Here is a 20,168-nt window from a genome sequence, read left to right on the forward strand (position 1 = left end):
AAAGAGACCAAGTGTGAGTGGGGAGGAGCAGAGAGAGAGGGACACACAGAATCCAAAGCAGGGCCCAGGCTCTGAGCTGTCAGCACAGAGTCCCATGTGGGGCTCGAAGCCACAAGCCGTGAGATCATGACCTGAGCCAAAGTCGGACGCTCAACTGACTGAGCCACCCAGGCGCTCCAGCAAAATAGTTTGTGTGTGTGTGTGTGTGTGTGTGTGTGTGTGTGTGTATTTTTCCCATAAATCTCGGATGAGGTCAATTTCAATCTCCCGATTTTCTCCTTATTAAGATTATTGTGGCTGTATGATCATTCAAGATGAGGAAGCACCCGTCTCAATAACTCTGGATGACACCAAGCCAGATGGATCACTGCCTGCTATCATGGGGTAGGTTAGAGCTGGATGCTCTAAATTTCTAAATTTCTAATTCATATTGGTGTGTTGGTGTGGATGCTGGCAGAGCATATGGAATCGAATGCAAGCAGTCATAAATAACCCTACAGAAATATATCCTGTTCCAAGTATTAAAATATTAGAGTAGTGTTTTGCATGTGGCACAAGAACCCTGGGAAGGCTTTAGCTTTGTCTTCATTCCAAGTATCACCGCATAGCATCTGTTGAATACGTTCATTATTACCCTGGTATATAAGAGAGATAGCCAATGAGGAAGTGCTATTGGAATTAGAGCCAGGCCTCGAGTGGATGTCACTCTTCCCCGTAGGTCGCTCCACGGCTGTCCTTCACTGGGGATGGTTCAGGGTTTGGTTCTGTGTCTAGAAGAGGAGAGCCTCCCCGCTTCTCCTCCCATCCCCGCCCCGCCCTCCCCCTCCAACAGCTACTGTGGCCTCCAAGCTACACAAATAAAAGGGCTGTTGTTTCTACCACATGACACCAGAAGGGCACAGCTTCTGTAACAGCCAAGCGACTTTCAGAGAGACAGGGTGGTTTTCCCTTTCTCCCTGGGGACAGTTGAGCTCACGCAGGTTTGCATCATAGAAGGGAAATTAGCAAACCAAAAGGAGCAGACCCAAGACCCAGGACTCTGCAGGCTGCGTTCCTGGGCTGCTCACAAGATATTTTGCAACCACTTCTCTGGCTGTAAATTGTCAGAAATGGCGCTGGCCTCCCTGGGAAGGGTGAAGGGCAGGCGCTCACAAAGGAACGATCACAGGAACAACACATCCTCCTTGTCTCTAACCCCACTGGGCAAGAAGGGGTCCAGATTACGTGGGCAGTTTGCCATCGCCTTCTTTATGCCAAAGGAAAACAGAAGGTTGAGGTGGAGGTTTTGGGAGACTGTCCATCAAGAGCAATCCAACTGTGGATGGAAGGACATTGATGTTCTTGCCCTGGGAGTTAGATACTATGGCCTCTGCCCTTCCGGGCTTTCTTTAGTGTTGTTATTAACAAAGACATGTGTGGCCGTAGTTTTCCAGATGGGAATGGGGCTATTTAGGCAGTTCCTAAAAAGTGATATTCTAATCTGTCTTATCTGGACACCTACATTTATTGCCTCCACCCTGTTCTTGCCTTGACATTGGATTGCCTCTACCCTGCTCTTTGCTCTGGGCAATGAAAGCCTTAACGATAGGGGTGGTAATTGCCTAGCACTGTGTTTGTGATAACTAGTACCTTTTGGAAACTAGAAAGGACCTTGTACTTCAGAGCTGTGAAATGTCCCCCACCCAAAGCCAGCATGTTTAATTTCCTCAATAAAACAGCAAAGAAAGTTAAAGAATAGTCATCCGTGGTTAGAATTAGATCCAAGGGGTTATTTCATTCTCGATTTGAGATTTGACAGGAACGGCCAACACTAACCACCCTTTAGGAAAGGAGCTGTAAGGGGCACCTGGATGACTCAGTTAAGGGTCCGACTTCGGCTCAGGTCATAACCTCACGGTTAGTGGGTTCAAGCCCCACATCGGCCTCTGCGCTGACAGCTCAGAACCTGGAGCCTGCTTCAGATTCTGTGTCTCCCTCTCTCTCTGCCCCTCCCCTGCTCATGCTGTGTCTTTCTCTATCTCTCAAAAATAAATAAACGTTAAAAAAATTTTTTTTAAGTAACTGTAAGAAGCACCCAAGCTCTGAAAAGGTTTTCAGATATATCATTTAATATTTCATTGGATACTGGGGATTTTCATTGAAATCCTGTGTAAGCCTAAAATGACTGATTCTGACATACACGTAAAATTTAACCAGAATCATTTCTAGCAAGCCCCATGACGTAACAGTGTTAAATCAAGCAAAATTAGGACTATATCCCATAAAGTTCATTAGTTCCAATTTCTTAAGTAGTCCACAGCTTCCCCCGAAATGCATGTTGTAATCTTTGCTTCCCAGAATGATCTTGAATAATTTCATCGGAGAAAAAATTTAATTGTCCTGTAGCTCATTTGGATTTTTGAACAATTAGTAATATCAGCGTTACAGATAAATTATAACTGAGTTTTACTGAGTGATTGAATTTGAAGGCTTTGCTAGGCCAGTTTCTCAGAAGCCAACTTGGAGATGGAGATTTGGGTAGAGGGGGTCCGTTGGGGTGTGCGCTCAGGGTTATTGCCCGTGGGGAAGGGAAGGAGTCAGGACAGGGCAGGGGGAGAGGTTGGGCACCAGTGTTGTCCCGCTGGAGGTCTCGGCCAGCCCTTAAGGAGGTCTAGAGCTGGGATGGCCCTTCAGAGGTGTCGTGCACTGAGGTGCGGGGCTTTGATACCCTCACCGCACCCCAGAGCTAGTCATTCTGGGGAGTGGCAGGACCTCAAGCCAGGCAGTTCTCTGCTGCCGAATGCAGTGGCTGGGAAAGTGTTCACCCATGAGCTGAGGGTAACGAGTGCTTGATCCTGAAGAGGGATCTGGGTGGCTCCCCATGACATCCACTACAAGCTATTTACTTATAGATGTTTTTCCAGCTTTTATAAAAGAATTTTTTTTTTAATTTAATTTATTGTCAAGTTAGCTAACATACAGTGTATACAGTGTGCTCTTGGCTTCGGGAGTAGATTCCTGTGATTCATCACTTACATACAGCACCCAGTGCTCATCCCAACAAGTGCCTTCCTCATTGCTCATTACCCATTTTCCCCGCCCCCCTCCAAGCCTCCTTTCAACCCTCAGTTTGTTCTCTGTATTTAAGAGTCTCTTGTGGTTTGCCCCCCTCTATGTTTGAAACTAATTTTTTTCCCTTCCCTTCCCCCATGGTCTTCTGTTAAGTTTCTCAGATTCCACATATGAGTGAAAACATATGGTATCGGTCTTTGACTGACTTATTTCACTCAGCATAACACCCTCCAGTTCCAGCCATGTTGTTGCAAATGGCCAGATTTCATTCTTTCTCATTGCCAAGTAGTATTCCATTGTATATATAAACCACATCTTCTTTATCCATTCGTCAGTTGATGGACATTTGGGCTCTTTAAAATTTTTTTTAAGTGTATTTATTTATTTTGAGAGAGATGGAGAGCGTGCGAACAGGGGAGGGGCAGAGAGAGAGGAAGTATCTCCAGCAGGCTTCGCGCTGGCTGTGAGCGCACAGCCTGGCACAGGGCTGCAGCTCACAAACTGTGAGACCATGACCTGAGCCAAAATCAAGAGTTGGACGCTCAACTGACTGAGCCACCCAGGCATCCCATGTTTTTCCAGCTTTTATCAAGTGTTTGGCAGAGGGTAACAGTCATTCCCAGGATATCATTTAATGCAACATGAATTCACCTAACATTTGCTCTCCCAGCTATATGCCAAGGACTGTGCTGAACTTTGGGGGTAAAATATTGAGTAGGAGGTAACCAGTTCTTTAGGAGCCCACAGCCTAGAGGGGTTTTGGACACAGGCAGACAGAAGATAGTATGGCATTTGCTGTCGTAGGGGGAAATAATGGGAGTGTGTGGGAGAGTTAATCAATGTTGAGTATGTGGAGGCAAGAACACCTTAAAAAAAAAAAAAGGCAACTCTCCTGTCACCTAATCGTTCACGTGTAACCTCTCTCTCCAGCTTCATACTTGCCCGAAAAGCAGACCGACTTGCCAAGCTCCATAAAGAAATCAGGTAAGAATCGACATTGGAAACCTACACGAAAGGTTAGCTTTTTCTATTGTGCTTGTTGCACTAACAACAGTCTGACGGCATCATGAAAAACACCACAGTCCACGAGTATTCTCAACAACGCGACAAATCAACCTTGTTGCAAACTTTTGGTTACAGCCCCGTAGACTCAGTGCTTGCCCACATGCATATATTAATTTAGTTTTACATATTTGGGTTTATTTTGCAGCGGTGGAGAAGTAAGGTTTCTCTGCAGGAGAGATGGAGGAAATATGATAGGAAACACTAGCTGTGCAAAAAGCTTGAGGCTGAGTCCTGCTCACCTTGTGAGACCATTAGCCCTTTGACATGGTTCTCAGATTAGCCCTTTGACGTGGTTCTCGGACCGGCATATCCTTTTTCTGGAAGGCAAATGCATGGGTGTGTTTCAGCGTGTTGCAACTTGTGTGCATATGTCCCCCTTTGTTTATCTAGCATGCAGCTCTGATGTTCCCTTCGATAGCTTCCTACTATAACAAACACAGTCATTTTAGGACAGTGGCTTTTTTTTCTTTTTCTCCCTTTCTCTTTCTGCCATGTTGTATTCGTTTTATTTTGCCTTGGAATCCTTTCCTTCATTCAAATAAAATCTTACCAGGAACTCTTCCCTGGAAATAGTCATTTGGCTATTGGGGGGTTGCCTCGGGGAATTTCCGGGCTTGCCTTCTCGAGGGTAGCCCTAAATCCTTTGTTAGGGGAGCAGTTCGCACACACGTACACTTCTCTCTGCATTTAATTGAAACAAATTAAGCAGCAAATGCACAAGCCGCCTTTGCTTTGAGAGTTACTTCGATGACTTTGGGATTCAGGCTGCAGAGGTTCCCACATTTGCGCACGAATGTGTTTATTTGAATTACCATGAGATCTGATTTCGGGAAGGAAACCATTGTCCACCTACTCAGTCAAAGGAGGAAGAATTTGGGGTCCAGTGACGGGGAATGGTTTGTCCAAGTCTCCACAGCTAGCTTGCGACAAAGTTAGAAATAGCATCTTAACGCATGCGTTTTTTTCATTACGCCACACTAAGCTTGACATTTTCTTTTGGATTTCCTGCTTTCCCTCCTTATTAATAGTAAAATAAATACCAGCCTGGATGTAGACATTTGGTTATGATTCCACATGGTGGCTGAGCTTCTCAAAAGTTTTTATGAGGCACAACCCTTAGAACTCCGAATATGTCATTGACTGGAGCAAGTTTCCCAGGAAATATATTTGGAAAATATATATTTTTGAGGCTGGTAGATTACGATTTTTGGTAGCTTAGCGGTGGGGCCTGAGTATTTTGTATTTTTTAACAAGCTTTTCTTTTAATTGCTTTTCTTTTTATTTTTTGAGAGACAGGGAGAGAGAGCATGAGAGGGGAGGGGCAGAAGGAGAAGGAGAGAGAGAATCTCAGGCAGGCTCCACGCTCAGCATAGAGTCCAGCACAAAGCTCGATCCCATAACCCTGGGATCATGGGTGAGCTGAAATCAAGAGTTGGACGCTTAACTGTCTGAGCCACCCAGGCACCCCTTTTAACAATCTTTTTAAATGATTATGATGAGCAGCCAGATTTAGAAACCAGTGAGTAAATACAACTACAAGAGATTTGCACACTGACCTCTATTGGCCATCATTTAAATTATGTTCTGTTACTTTTAAAGTCCAACTAATCAGTGCATTGCTCTAACATTTTTGACTTATGTAACTTTTCCAAAATTTTTAAGTTAAAAAAATTTTTTTTAATCAGCAATTTCTTTAGAAGTATTTATTTATTGGGGTGCCCGGGTGGCTCAGTCAGTTGAGCATCCGACTTCAGCTCAGGTCATGATGTCATGGTTCGTGGGTTCGAACCCTGCGTCAGGCTCTGTGCTGACAGCTCAGAGCCTGGAGCCTGCTTCGGATTCTGTGTCTCCCTCTCTCTCTGCCCCTTCCCTGCTCATACTCTGTGTCTCTCTCTCTCTCAAAAAATAAACAAACATTTACAAAAAAATTTTTTTAAGTATTTATTTTGAGAGAGAAAGAGAGCAGGGGAGGGACAGACGGGGGCGGGAGAGGGAGAGAGAATTCTAAGCAGACTCCACACTCAGCACAGAACCCGACTTGGGGCTTATTCCCATGACTGTGACATCATGACCTGAGCTAAAATCAAAAGCAAACTGCTCAACCAACTGAGCCCCCTAGGTGCCCCCCTAAAAATTTAAATTTAATGGGAGGAAGGGATAGGGAAGATAATTTCCTGATGTATTTGTATGAACTTATCCTTGACTCATCTAATACTACAAAATACAGTAAATAATGACTTATGTTTCTATATAAGTGACTTATTGTCCATGAATGAAAAATTAACTGCAACGTAAGTTGACTGGAATTTAGGAGAAAGAGGGAGAGAGAGAATCCTGAGCCAGCTCCACACTGTCAGTGCATAGCCCGATGTGGGGCTTGATCCCACGAACCGTGAAATCAAGACCTGAGCCGAGATCAAGAGTCAGAAACTTAACTGACTGAGCCACCCAGGCGCCCCAAGATTTCGCTCTGTTTTAATGAAGATTTTTATCACATGTCCCCAAAATAAGCTAAGCATCACTATACCTACAGAATAATGCTTGTCCATACTTCTGTTTTCTGGTTGACTCGCAAATGTTGGCATTTCCTTTCCTAACACTCACATGAAGTAGGTGGGTAAGAATTAGTCATCTCCTTCCAGAGTAGGAAGGAGGGTACCGTACTAGGCCGAGGACGGATTTTGACTCAGTAAATTTTTATTGAGCAACTAGCTGCAGGCAGGATTGCTCAGGAGAGTAAGTGCCTTGGCCCTGCCATTAATTTGCTGAGTGATGTTGTACCCATCTGCTCACACTGAACCTCAGCCACCTCGTCGTTACATGAGGGGCATAGATTAGGCAGAGGCAGGCAGGCAGGCAGACAGTAGTTCTGCCTTTCCTTTATGATTATTGATCTGTACTACGAACAGCTCTTTCAAGGAAACGAAACTTTTCCTGTTTGTGCTGGAACTTACATAGCCATGAATGTTCTAGGACATCACCTTAGCCATCACATTTGTCTTTCCCTTAAAACCTTCTATGGGGGCGCCTGGGTGGCTCAGTTGGTTAAGCGTCCAACTTTGGCTCAGGTCATGATCTCGCGGTTCATGGGATTGAGCCCCGCGTGGGACTCCATGCTGACAGCTCAGACCCTGCTTGGAATTCTCTCTCTCCCTCTCCCTCTGCTGCTTGAGGGCATGCTCTCTCTCTCAAAATAAACATTAAATAATGTTTTCTAATGTTATTGGCAACATAAAATTGTCACGTAAAAAAAATTTTTTTAAATATTTATTTATTTTTGAGAGAGAGAGAATGCAAGCAGGTGAGGGGCAGAGAGAGAGGGGGACTCAGAATTTGAAGCAGGCTCCAGGCTGCAAGCTGTCAGCACAGAGCCCGACACGAGGCTCGAACTCATGAACTGTGAGATCATGACCTGAGCCGAGGTCTGAGGCTCAACCAACTGAGCCATACAAGCGCCCCTAAAATTTTCATTTTTAAAAAACCTCTGTTTCTTTTATTACTAGTAAATATAACCTTCCGTCACCTCCTTTCCCCTCCTCTCTTTTTTGGCCATTTGTCTCTTCAGCTTTCAGGGCTCATCTTTCAGATTTGAATTAAGCCCTTCGCCACATTTTTTACCAAGCATTTTTTTCAGTTGCTCATTAGCGTATACCAAATATTTTGGAGCAATTTCAGTGTTTAAACTATGTAAAGACTAAGGAAGGTAAATACCAAAGCATATAACTGGATCAGTGTGAAGCTGTTCAAACAAATCCTGAAATTGAACCATTTCTTTCTAAAGGGGGGTATTTTAGTAAATTGGAACGTAAAAAAAATGTTTTTTTAATGTTTATTTTTCAGAGAGGGAGGGAGGGAGGGAAGGAGGGGGGAGGGGCAGAGAGAGAGGGAGACACAGAATCTAAGGCAGGCTCCAGTCCTTGAGCCATCAGCACAGATCCTGACACAGGGCTGAAACTCAGGAACCGCGAGATCATGACCTGAGCCAAAGTCAGATGCTCAACTGACTGAGCCACCCAGGCACCCCAAGAACTTTTTCATTTCACCAAGAGTCACTGTGAGTGTGAAAATATGTTTGAGGAAGTGCTTAGATCAGTTAAGCTACTGGTTTTTAAGACCTAATACAGGCCATGTTCTGTGAGAGTTGTTTACCTAATGAATTATGAGGGTAGCCAGAGACTGAGGTAACGTCATGAGGCACAGCATGTCAGTTGCCCTTGGAAGTACTGTGTTCACAGACCATTCTGTCAAGTGACTGATTACTAGACTAGGACGACCTTAGGCCTCTCATGGTGTAGAATACTTTATGTTATATGTAAAAGATTAAGTGAACTTTAGTTGTTCATAGGTCTTTAAAACATAAATAGAGGATAGTTAAAAGACACGGTCATATGTATTATAGACTTATAAAAGGGATTATCCTAGAAGTCTCCATAGTCCAGAAAAGTCACTTAACATCATTTCCTAAACTGCCTGCACTAAATCTAATCTTATTTTCCCCATTTGAATCCTGAATAGACATGATACGGGGTAGTAAAAGAGGTGAAAATGTAAAAGGAAAATTCTGTTGAGTCTTCAAATAAAATGACTATATTGAGGCGTGGAGGGGTAATTTGAGTGCAGAGATCCGTGGAACTGTTCCTTTTGTGTAGTTACCATCGATTTTATTTTTTCTTAATAAATCTGGTTCATTGGCAACAGCCCTGGAACTCATTATGTTTACTCTGTACTCCTCAGCTATTATTTCCTTCACATTTTTTTTATTCTTTTTTATAGGAAGAAGAAAATCTGTGAGCTGTACGCCAAAGTGCTAGGATCCCAAGAAGCTTTACACGTAAGAAACCCTCAGCTCTAATCCCTAGAAGGTTCTGCTCTGTTTGCTCTAAGTGGTAAAGCAAAGCTGATTCCGGTTTCCCGACAGTCTTATGAAGAGAGTCTTATAAAGGGATATACACTTACTGGAGGATTAACTTCCATCACAAAAAAGCCAGTAACGGCTGCCGGCAGGTGCATGCAATTTCTTTCGCAGTAATTCTTGGGCTGTTTCAGTGCTCACTGGAAAACTGGCCGCCAGTTGCAGTCAGAGCTCCAGTCAGTCTGGAGCTGGGTGAGATCAGTTCCCAGGATGGAGGTCTTGCCCCCCCACCAGCCAGCTGAGTGCTGAATCTAGACTCTCTCAGGTCAAAGTCATCCTAATTGATTTTTCCATCTGGAGACTCCATTCACAGCTCACTTAGGGATTCTATCTGAGGATCCTATTAGATCGCTGGAGGCTTTTTCAGGGGATTATCTCTGAACTGTTCAATAATAAACTTGCGGACCGTGTCAAGGAAAAACTCAGACAATGTTCACTCGTGTCTCTTGGAAACCAGTTTTCATCTTCAGTGGTCCCCATTTAGACAGGATTCCCATCATTTGCTTTTCCAGCTCGGAGAAATGGTTCCGAAGAAAGCCTTTCATAGACATTGTGCTTATCTTCTGCTTTCTCCCTTCCACCCTGTTCTTTCAGCCCTGGTGGATGGGCAAGTAAGGTCTGTTATTTAGAGAATCCAGAGATTTCCAGAACCTGACCCCTGATGGGGTTTCCTGCAGACTTATTCTAAAGACTTCAGAGTCTGCGTGGCGATGCCCTCTCTGCCAGATAATGGACTACTCCGTGGCTCCCCTCGCCAAGAGGTTGAGAAAACCAAAATATACATGTTCTGTCACTTGGTACCTCACAGAAGGCCATTTGCTTGGTACCGTCATGTTTCCCCTTAAACGAAATCGCGACACAGGGCCACCTTTTTTTAAACATAAACCTGTTGTTAAAGTAAGATACCGGAGAGACTTCGTTGTTGACAAGTTGCATTTCAGCTTTGTCTTCCCTTTGGAATTTTCTCCCCACTGAACTGCAGCCCGTGCACTATGAAGAGAAGAACTGGTGCGAGGAGCAATACTCTGGGGGCTGTTACACCGCCTACTTCCCCCCTGGGATCATGACTCAATATGGAAGGTACTATGTGGCCACTATAGCGATTAATATAAGACATGCACACGGGGCTTCTGGGGGGCTCAGCTGGTTAAGCGTCAACTCTTGGTTTCAGCTCAGGTCTTGATCTTACGAACCGTGAGATCTGAGCTGAGCTCTTTGCTGACAGCGTGGAACCTGCTTGGGATTCTCTCTCTCTCTCTCTCTCTCTCTTCCTCTCTCTTCCTCTCTCTGTACCTCCCGTGCTTGCTTGCTCTCTCTCTCTCAAAATAAATTAAAAAAAAAGAAAGACACACCCCCCAAATATATATATGTAAAAGACATGCACCAAACTTAAACTCATAAGCAAAGCTCGATGGAAAGTTAGAAATAGTAGTCAGCACTTTGATTTGGAATGCCCTGGTGGCTAGTGTGTATATTTCTGGACGTCTATAGGAAAATAAGGATGTCGGTACATAGAACAATAGCTGTCAGAACATTGAATGAGAGCAGAGCACGGGTGAGGATTTCAGGTGTCAGTGCTCCATGTGGGGACTCTTCGAGCCGCACTGTCCTCCAAGGGGCCTTCTTCTTTTTCTTTTTCTTTTTTCTTTACCTGTGTATTTATTTTTGAGAGAGAGACAGAGTGTGTGCGGGGGAGGGACAGAGAGAGAGGAAGACACAGAATCCGAAGCAGGCTCCGGGCTCTGAGCTGTCAGCACAGAGTCTGATGCGGGGCTCGGACTCACAAACCGAGAGATCATAACCTGAGCCAAAGTCGGACGCTTAACCGGCTGAGCCACCCAGGTACCCCTCCAAGGGGCCTTCTTAAGCTCAGTCAGACGTTTAGTTTCACATGACTACCCTAGGCTTCTGGGTAGCCTTCTACGCAGAAGGACGTTAGCAAAACACGTCTTGCTGCAGCCATTCGTCTTGACGGGGAGGCGTCCCCACTGCACAGCGGGGGTGATCTCGCACAGCGTCAGGGGAGTCCACCTTAGCTTAGAAGCCCCCTGCCCCATAGGAGCCATTGTCTCTTGTAACAGCCTCATATGCATAGTGTCCATCCAGGGTTCCTGCAAGAGATGTGCCCTGCTACAAGAGGCCCCACACTCAGGGAAGCCCAAAGTGACAGCCTCCTACTGGGTATTTGCAATTCATGACAAGTCTTCCCGCCCCAGATGCGATCACCAGTGTGTGTAGGGGGTGGGGGGGAGGCATTTTTGCAGAAGCAGTGTCGCCTGGTAACGTCCCTGGCATTATACCTTCAGCGGGTTCCCAGAGGAACGGAGCTAGAAAGTTAACTCAAGGTCACATGTGTCCACAGAGAAACAAGGACTTGTTAACCCTTTCCTTACATGAGATGTTTCTTTGTCTTTTATTTATTTTTATTTATTTTATTTGATCCTTTTAAGTTTGTTTGAGAGAGAGAATGAGCAGGGGAGGGGCAGACAGAGAGGGGGACAGAGGATCTGAAGTGGGTTCCATGCTGATGGCCCCAAGCCCGATGTGGGGTTCGAATCCACGAACTGCAAAATCATGACCTGAGCCGAAGTCGGATGCTCAGCCTACGGAGCCACCCAGGCTCCCCTTTCCAAGACCTCTTTGTGAGAGAAGGCCCAGTTCCCTGTCTTCAGCCAGGCGCCAGATAAATTCACAGAAGCTAACTGTACAGAGCTGGTTATTTTGAGACAGACATAGAATCCCTCGGGTCCCTCCTTTGCTAGAAATCCATTGCTCTCCTTGTCTTCCCACTGGCCACTGCGGTTCCTCCTGACACACTGGGAGTGCCTGCACGGCTGGGGTCTGCTGCCGGATGCCCTCTTGTGAAGAACGCACCCCTTTGGAAAAAACCGTGTAGGGACCAGAATGGACCACAAACAGGGAAACCCACAGCCAGGAAATCTTGATTGCGGATTTCACGTGTCTTCTTGTATTCTGATCCTGGTTGGCTAGGAAAAGGCCAACGTCCCCTTTAGCGACCGATGATCTGGCAGCCTGATTCTCCCTGGCTTGAAAGTTCAGCCCCTTGGGCGCAGGCCCAGACAATAGGGGTGTGGGGGGAGCCTTTCACCTTTGGTTGGGCCGCATGGGAGTCTTTGAACGGCTGGTGTTGCCCTGTCTTGGGTGGGATAAATAAATGAGGGCGGCGATGGGCTCATTTACCCTCAGTGCCTTCCCAAGTAACTGTGCGCGACCTCTCTGTTCCCTGGAAGGGTGATCCGCCAGCCGGTTGGCAGGATTTACTTTGCGGGCACTGAGACTGCCACACACTGGAGCGGTTACATGGAAGGGGCAGTAGAGGCTGGAGAACGGGCTGCTAGAGAGGTAAGGGAGACAGCCATGTCACTCGCCCTCCGGAGTGCGGTGGCGGTTTTGGCATCTGGCCTTTCTTTCTGGATCTTGACTCTGGTACGTTTGTGCATCCACTTCTCGGCCGCTCACGCCACTCATGGGGCTCATCTGTGGCTACCCCCAACCTTAAATCGGTCAGACCTACAGAATGTCACTTCATAATACCGTGGCCACTTTCTTGCAGGTCTTGAATGCTCTGGGGAAGGTGGCGAAGAAGGACATCAAGGTTCAAGAACCTGAATCAAAGGTGAGTCTAGCAGCTTCACCTCGACTGACCAGTAATTGCATAAAAAACTGTGCCGCTCTAGGACACACGCATGGATCGACTTGGCGGGTACGTTCCGCCCGTCCTTGTCCATGCGAGCGAGAGTTGTCTGCTAATGATCTCTGCTCATTCGTGCAGGACGTTCCAGCTGTAGAGATCACCCGTACCTTTTGGGAGAGGAACCTTCCCTCAGTGTCAGGACTGCTGAAGATCATCGGATTTACCACCTCAGTAACTGCCGCGTGGATTGTGGTGTACAAATTCAGGCTCCTGTCCCGGTCATGAGGTTCTTCTGCCTGTGTCCTTCTGCTTCTCTTCCCCGGCAGCATCAAAAGCAAATTGTTGGCAAAGGCTGTGTCGTTGGACTGTTGTTAATATGCACCGGATTTAACCCCTCGGTGTAGTCTCATTCGGTGTCAGAGTAAAAACAACCCAAAAAACCACCTCGTAATTTCAATAAGATCAAACTGCATTGTATGATTTGCCTGTGTAGACTGATTTGTTCTGATTGGGAGAGTAAAGCCATGTGATCGATTTCTTAATTTCAAGACATCAAATTGAATTGCTGATCAGAAACCATTACCATGTCGGGTTTTTTCTCCTCGTTAACACAAAATGCTTGATGATTGCACAAATGAAGCATTTCACTTTCTCCCTGGAGCGGTTGCGTAGGCACAGGCCCAGCCTGTGACTGTCCTTTTCAGTCCTTAGGAAATGGTGAAGCCCAGAGGCTCATAGCTTCCTGGGGGTGCGAGGCTCCCCCTTTGGATGAGGGGTGGTAAATGGAAGCCGTACACATAGACCATTAGTGGGGGACATCTTGTGGGCTGTGCCTCAGGGATCTCCCGCCGCTTCTAATTCCTGTGAAGTTTCTAGACATCCGATCTAATGTTCAGTTGACTTGCTGTGACTTCTGTGTAGCTCCCCAGGGGATCACAGTAAACTAGTGGCAGGACTGTCTCCCGGAAGGACAGTCCTTATGAGCTCTGCAAGAGACCAGCTGCATTCGGTATCTTCTCTTCCTCCTAGAAGATGGCTAAACATCACTTCACTCATCATTCGTGATAATATTCACGCCGATTTCAAGAAAGTATTGTCCTTTTTGCAGGTAGACCCTGGCAGTCTGAAGACCCCTAGTGGCATATATTTTTTTTTTCTTTTGTCCTAGGACCTTAGTAGAATTAGGCGGGTCTGTTAACTTAAATGACACAGTTACCTTTGAGTAAATACTGGTATGCTAATCTCTCTCAAGTAGGAACTGAAATACACCTGATAAATTTCCAATTGCTATTTGTTGAGACTACCAAATACAGAAAGGAAATTGGGACTTTCTAGCATACCCTCACTGGCTTTAGTTATTAAGTTCATGACAGACATGACATTGACTGATTTTAATACGAAGAGTGACTTCTCTATTTTAGGAGTAATGTGGGCCCAGAATGGTGCCCACCTCTTTCTGGCCTTTCCCATTTTAAAACCTCAGTTGTTGTTTTGTTTTTGTTTTGTTTTTAAAGCCCCTTCCAGAGGGTTTCAGCCTTAAAAGACTACTTTTTTAGATATAAGCATCCCGAAGAAAAATCAGCACCCGATGTGATCAAATAAAGCAGTTGACAAGATTCAGCGAACTTGGGTACACAGGTGGATACGCAGTTAATACCTTATCCCACGTCACTGATGAACGAGGCATTTTAGAGGAAGTTTCTAGATAGTTGAAGTGTAGTCTTTAAAGTACCAAAAAGTTTACATAAAATTTTTGATGGGCATACTTCCACACATTATTCAACAAACAAGATTCAAATTCATCTTTTTTTAATTAGGCCAATCGTTAAGTGCCTCAATTATTTTATACTTTCATAAGAGAGAATGATACCATTGTGTTTACCCCTCTGCTGAATGTCACATGATTGGTTTATAGCTGCTAAGTCTACTACTGCTCCTTCTATCTTCTCCCATATTCAGGATTTTATTTCATACCCTTATTATCCTAATACCTCTTGACCTCATCTCCTATCTCCTATTGAATGGGAATTAAAGATTGCAGAGAAAAATCAACCCAAGTTTATTGCATAATTAACCTTATAAATTTGCAAGTCACTGGACCCTGATAACGAGGGCTTAAGGTACTCCAGTTTTGCCTGTCCTAAGAGCAAAGAGCAGGATTTTTCTGCCACTCTTTACTTTGTAATTGAAAAGCGTTTTAGCTAACGTAGGAGTTTGGGTAATGCCTTGGATGTGCTCCAGTCCGGAAGGAGTTGCCGCATACTATATCAAACCGCTTAGAGAGATCACATCCCTGATCTATTTCAGTTGTTTCTGTTCACTTACTGATTAACGTGGTTCTGACACACCTTTTGGGAAATGCTGATTTAAACCTCTTAACTGGCAACAGCTTTAACTGGGAGGAGGTTGTTAGCATAGCTAAGTCTTTAATGTAGAAGGACTCCTGAGTCTGTGATGTACCCTCTTCTCAAACTTTTTAGAAAACCCATTTCTTTCTCCTGTTGAGAACCAGCCCTGTTAAACTGCAGCTTGAGCTTAAAAATGAATGCTAGTCCAGGTGTACCTAGGTAGGAAATCAGAGCTGAGGACACCCACCATTTTGTTTGTCCACTGCCAAGATCCCATAGGTAGGTCTTTCTTCCAACCCTGAGAAATGAAAGGCAGTTTAAGCAGCTCATAGGGCCTGGCGTTAGCTTCCCAGTTCTGAAGGCTGAGTAGGCCTCGCTCCATAGCAAGGTCGAGAAGTAGACGTAAAAAGCGAACCTTTCTGTCACGGATGTTGAAGAACGACTTAAACCACACTGAAGGAAAACTACCGAAGGATTGTGAACTATGTTTACTTGGATTGTGAACTTGGTGCCTCGTGCTCTGTCTGAAATGTGCCCCAGTGCTACATGTGCGAGTACACGTATGTGTGTGTTTTGCCACTGAAATACGACTTTGCCTGTGTGGTACTGTTTTGTTTGTTAATAAAGTGCACTCCCATCCCTGATTCAGACCTGGCTCCTCTTTTCAGTCAGTGCTCCCCAGGTTAACTGGCTTCATAGAGCAGGAGGTCACCAGCAGGCCTCGTCCATGGATAATGGGCTAAAAAGGCCACTTTGTATGGACTCCCAAATTCTCAGACTTCCACATGACTCTTCTGTCATACCGAGGGTTCCGGGGAGCTGATTAAATGCTAGCACATTGTGTTCCCGACGGGGCCACAGTGTGGAGTCTGATGGAAGCTTTCTCAGCTTAGGATACCTTGAGAAATCACTGTGGTTTTCTGCTTCAGTCTCCATCTGGAAAAGGGTGGGCTGTACTTGATGGCTTCTAAAGATTCTTTTTCATGTCAGTATTATGTGATGTACACATTTGTTGCCAGCACTCTGCCTATTTTTTTTTTTTGAATTTTGCATCCTTTAAAAATAAAACCTATTATTTAAATTCAAGTTAGTTAACATACAGGGTAGTCTTGGCTTCAGGAGTAGAACCCAGTGATTCATCTCTTACATATGACACCCAGTGTTCATCCCGAAGAGCGCCCTCCTTGGTGCCCATCACCCATTTAACCCATCCCCCCACCCACCACCTTTCCAGCGACCCTCAGTTTGTTTTCTGTATGTAAGAGTCTTTTATGGCTTGCCTCCCTCTCTGTTTTTATCTTATTTTTCCTTCCCTTCCCCTGCGTTCATCTGTTGGGTTTCTAAAATTCCACATATGAGTGACGTCATATGATATTTGTCTTTTCTCTGACTGCCTTATTTCGCTTAGCACTCTATTTTTGTAAGGGCAAGTCGCTTAGCCTTTCTGTGTCTTTTTTATCTTTTTTTTTTTTTTTGAGGGTGGGGAGGAGAAAGAGAGCCAGAATGTGAGCCAAGGAGGGGCAGAGAGAGAGGAGGAGAGAGAATTCCAAGCAGGCTCCATGCTATCAGCACGGAGCCCAGCGCGAGGCTCGAACTCACGAACCACAAGATCGTGACTTGAGCTGAAATCAAATTTCAACACTTAACCGACTGAGCCACCCAGCCGCCCTCAGCCTGTGTCTTGGCTCATTCCTTGTCTTAGGTCGGGCTCCCTGGAAACAAACTGAGAGTCGGGGCAGAAACTTTACTGGGGACAGCTCTCAGGAAATACAGCAAAGGGGGTGAGCGAGGCTGAAGAGGGCAGGAGTTGGCGGCTAGAAAGCAGTTGCAGCTGAGACCTCGGCAGACCCTCAGGAGGGGCTGGGAAGATGCTTCAGAATTGATCCCCACTGAGACAAGGGGATCTGGCCTCTCTCCCTTCATTAGCTGCCCTCTGTGAAGGGGGTGTTTCCTTGACTTGGGTGAGGCAGGTCCAAGGACGACTGCCAGTAGCTGGGAAATCTGGGGAGGGGCATGTAGTATCCACTTGACTCCCCACGAACATACAGTCACCCTTTGTCACGGAAAAGACGTGAACTTGAGCTTCGGTTTTACAGATAGAACGGGGCTATCTCTGTGAGCCTATCCCTGTTAGATAAGGAAACCGTTTTTAGAAGGTTGTACTTCTGTGCTATGTATGGGCAAGAAAAAAGTCAGAAGTGGAAGAAACTCTGGAAATCATTCAACCTCTGTCTCAATGAAGAAGCCCCTTCCACAGGTTACTAGCGGATCAAAGCGGGGGAGATGTGCATTTATAAGCAACAGCCCCGAATCTGATGTTTTCAGGAGTCAGTCAGCTAAAAATGAACAGCAAGCAGCAGGGAGGGTGCCCTCGAGAGTAGCAGGGATTGTGGCTGACTTGGTGGGTGCCTCCCTCAACAGTATTTACATTCGAATTCCTTTAAAAGAGTGCTAACCAGTGAAAACATCTGAAGGCTTTGCTCACATGTCAAAATTGTTCTGTAAGTTTCTGATAGATAAAAATGCAGGGTTTGGTTTCACGTCACTTAAATGACAAATCTTTTTTTTTTTTTTTTAATGTTTATTTATTGTGAGAGAGCGAGTGCTTGAGCAGGGGAGAGGGGCAGAGAGAGAGAGGGAGAGAGAGAATTCTAAGTAGGCTCTGCGCTGCCAGCCCAGAGTCTGATGTGGGGCTCCATCTCACAAACCGTACGATCATGACCTGAGACAAAATCAAGAGTTGGACACTTAACTGACTGAGCCACCCAGGGGCCCCTAAATAACAAATTCTTTTGGGTGCTTTTGCTTTTCTGAGAAGTGGCACTATAAGACCAGCGACCATTTTGTGAAACTATTTTTTTTATTAGATTTATTTATTTTTTGAGAGACAGAGTGAGACAAAGTGAGAGTGGGGGAGGGGCAGAGAGAGGGAGATACAGAATCTGAAGCAGGCTCCAGGCTCCGAGCCATCAGCACAGAGCCCGACGCGGGGCTCGAACTCGTGAACCGCAAGGTCATGACCCGATCTAAAGTTGGACGCTCAACCGACTGAGCCACCCAGGCGCCCCTTGTGAAACTATTTAGAACACGTAAGAGAGGCCTGGTTTGGAAGGACAAAAAGACAAAGCGGAAAAGAGTCCCCCCACCCCCCCAAAAAAATCCCTCTTAGACCAGAAATCTCCCTCAAGAAATTGCCCTTCCTCCAGCCCACCCCAGGCAATGCTTATCTCCGGTCATGTCAAAGTCACGATTGACAAGAACAGTACCAAACTTTATTGGGAAAACCATATCCTTCTGTCAGCACTCAGTCTGTGCTGACCACGATGTAATTCTCGTAATCAGGACATCAATATTGAGCAGATTTTCTTAGAACTATGAAACTATTGGGTGGCTCAGTCAGTTAAGCATCTGACTTCGGCGCAGGTCATGATCTCACGGTTCATGAATTTGAGCTCCGCATCGGGTTCTGTGCTGACAGCTCAGAGCCTGGAACCCGCTTTGGATTCTGTGTCTCCCTCTCTCTCTGCCCCTCCCCTATTCACGCTCTGTCTCTCTCTCTCTTAAAAATAAGCATTAAAAAAAAAAAACTATGAAACTACTGTCCACCTGATACCAAGGTGGTGGTAAAAATGAAAGGTGTGTCCCTTAGCCTGAAGAGGCCGGCTGAGACATCAGAGGAACAGACAATCACTCAACACATACTTACTGAGCACCTACTATGTGCTGACAGGCACCGTGCTGGGATTCAGCAGTGACCAAGACAGACAGAGCTCACCTCACGGAGCACGAAGTCTAGTGTAGACGCCAAGGAACACATTCACCGTGGGTCTGGTCGGTGCCATGACAGAGAGGCACACAATATACGAATGCGGCGGAAGTGTTCTGGGAGGACATGAGATTTAAGGGGAAGTTTCCAGGATATGTCCTCAAGCCTTTAGAAGTGTCACCATGTAGCAAATCAATGAGAATACGGCAGCGGACAGAGAAAGGAAGTACCAAATAATAAGATGGCTTAGTCCGTTCGGGCCGTTTCAACAAAATGCCGTAAACTGGGTGGCTTCCGTATGGCAGAAATTTATTTCTCACAGTTCTGGAGGCTAGAAGTCCAAGATCACTGGATCCAACAGATTCGGTGACTGGTGAGGGCCCACTCGCTGGTTCCCAGTCGATGCCTTTTTCCTGTGTCGTCATCTGGCGGAAGGGGTGAGGGAAACTGCCCCAGCTTCTTTTCTAAGAGCGCAAATCCCATGCATGAGGACTCTACCCTCATGACCTACACACGTCCCAAAGGCCCCGCCTCCTAATACCGTCAACTTTGGGGTTCGAATTTCAACGGAGGAATTTTGGTGGGGATACCACCATTCGGTCCAGAGCCGACAACATGGCTACATGGGAAAGAAAGTCACAAGCATCATCGATAAGTGCTGAATGTTAAGTCCCACTCGCTCCATGGACCATTGTTCACCTTAAGTCTGTTCCTGTTCTCTACCCAGCCCTTCTCGGCACCCCAAGATCTGTATCAACTAGGACACTCTTCCAGCTCCCTGTGCGAAGGGGCGGCCTAAATTTGTTTTAAAAGAGTGCCATCTTCTGGCCAAATACTGCTATTTCAAGGGAAAGCCTAAAGTATTCACGAATTTTCATTCTTGGGGAAACGAAGGGGTGTCGCCTTCACCCCGAATGTCCTCCAGGCGCATTTGTCTGTGCTCTCTTGCTTTCCCGTTGCCACATGGATCAAAAACATTTAATGCTTAATATGTCCACAGCCTTTCCTCTGCCAAAATCCCCCAGGAAGGTGTTTTGTGAGAAGCGTTTGGCGGCTCAGTTTCTGTTGTGTCCGTACGACACCGGGGTGAGGAAAATTGGTGGCAGCCAAGAGAGGTGAAAGGAATTGCTTTTACCTTAGCAGGGAACTAATCTGGAAAAAGCGAGAAAGAGAGGCTGGGAGGTGGGGAGAACAGAAAGTTCCAGGAAGTCAACTTGGGGGTAGGCAGCGCACCTAGAGAGGGGGTTTTTTCAAAAGCTGCCTTGACAAGCCAGGAACACAGAAAGCTAGGAGTCGTGGTGCAGTAAGATCTACACGGCTCTTTACACATTGGGAGTCCAAATTGTGTTTCTTTTAGATCCTATATTGTAC

The 20,168-nt window shown here is 45.8% G+C and overlaps 1 protein-coding gene across 1 annotated transcript in view; it reads left to right on the forward strand.

Annotated features, from left to right (window-relative positions):
- The window catches only part of MAOA (monoamine oxidase A), a 68,862-nt gene extending 55,702 nt beyond the window's left edge, over positions 1-13,160 (forward strand). The window contains exons 9-15 of the mRNA XM_049643732.1: positions 288-384; positions 3,982-4,035; positions 8,890-8,947; positions 10,011-10,108; positions 12,280-12,391; positions 12,603-12,665; positions 12,822-13,160. Of these exons, the coding sequence (XP_049499689.1) occupies positions 288-384; positions 3,982-4,035; positions 8,890-8,947; positions 10,011-10,108; positions 12,280-12,391; positions 12,603-12,665; positions 12,822-12,968 (629 nt within the window). The 3' untranslated portion in view covers positions 12,969-13,160. The remainder of the gene's footprint in view (positions 1-287; positions 385-3,981; positions 4,036-8,889; positions 8,948-10,010; positions 10,109-12,279; positions 12,392-12,602; positions 12,666-12,821) is intronic.
- The last annotated feature ends 7,008 nt before the right edge of the window (positions 13,161-20,168 follow it).

Source organism: Panthera uncia, chromosome X (genome assembly GCF_023721935.1).
Source record: "Panthera uncia isolate 11264 chromosome X, Puncia_PCG_1.0, whole genome shotgun sequence".
NCBI classification, from domain to species: domain Eukaryota; kingdom Metazoa; phylum Chordata; class Mammalia; order Carnivora; family Felidae; genus Panthera; species Panthera uncia.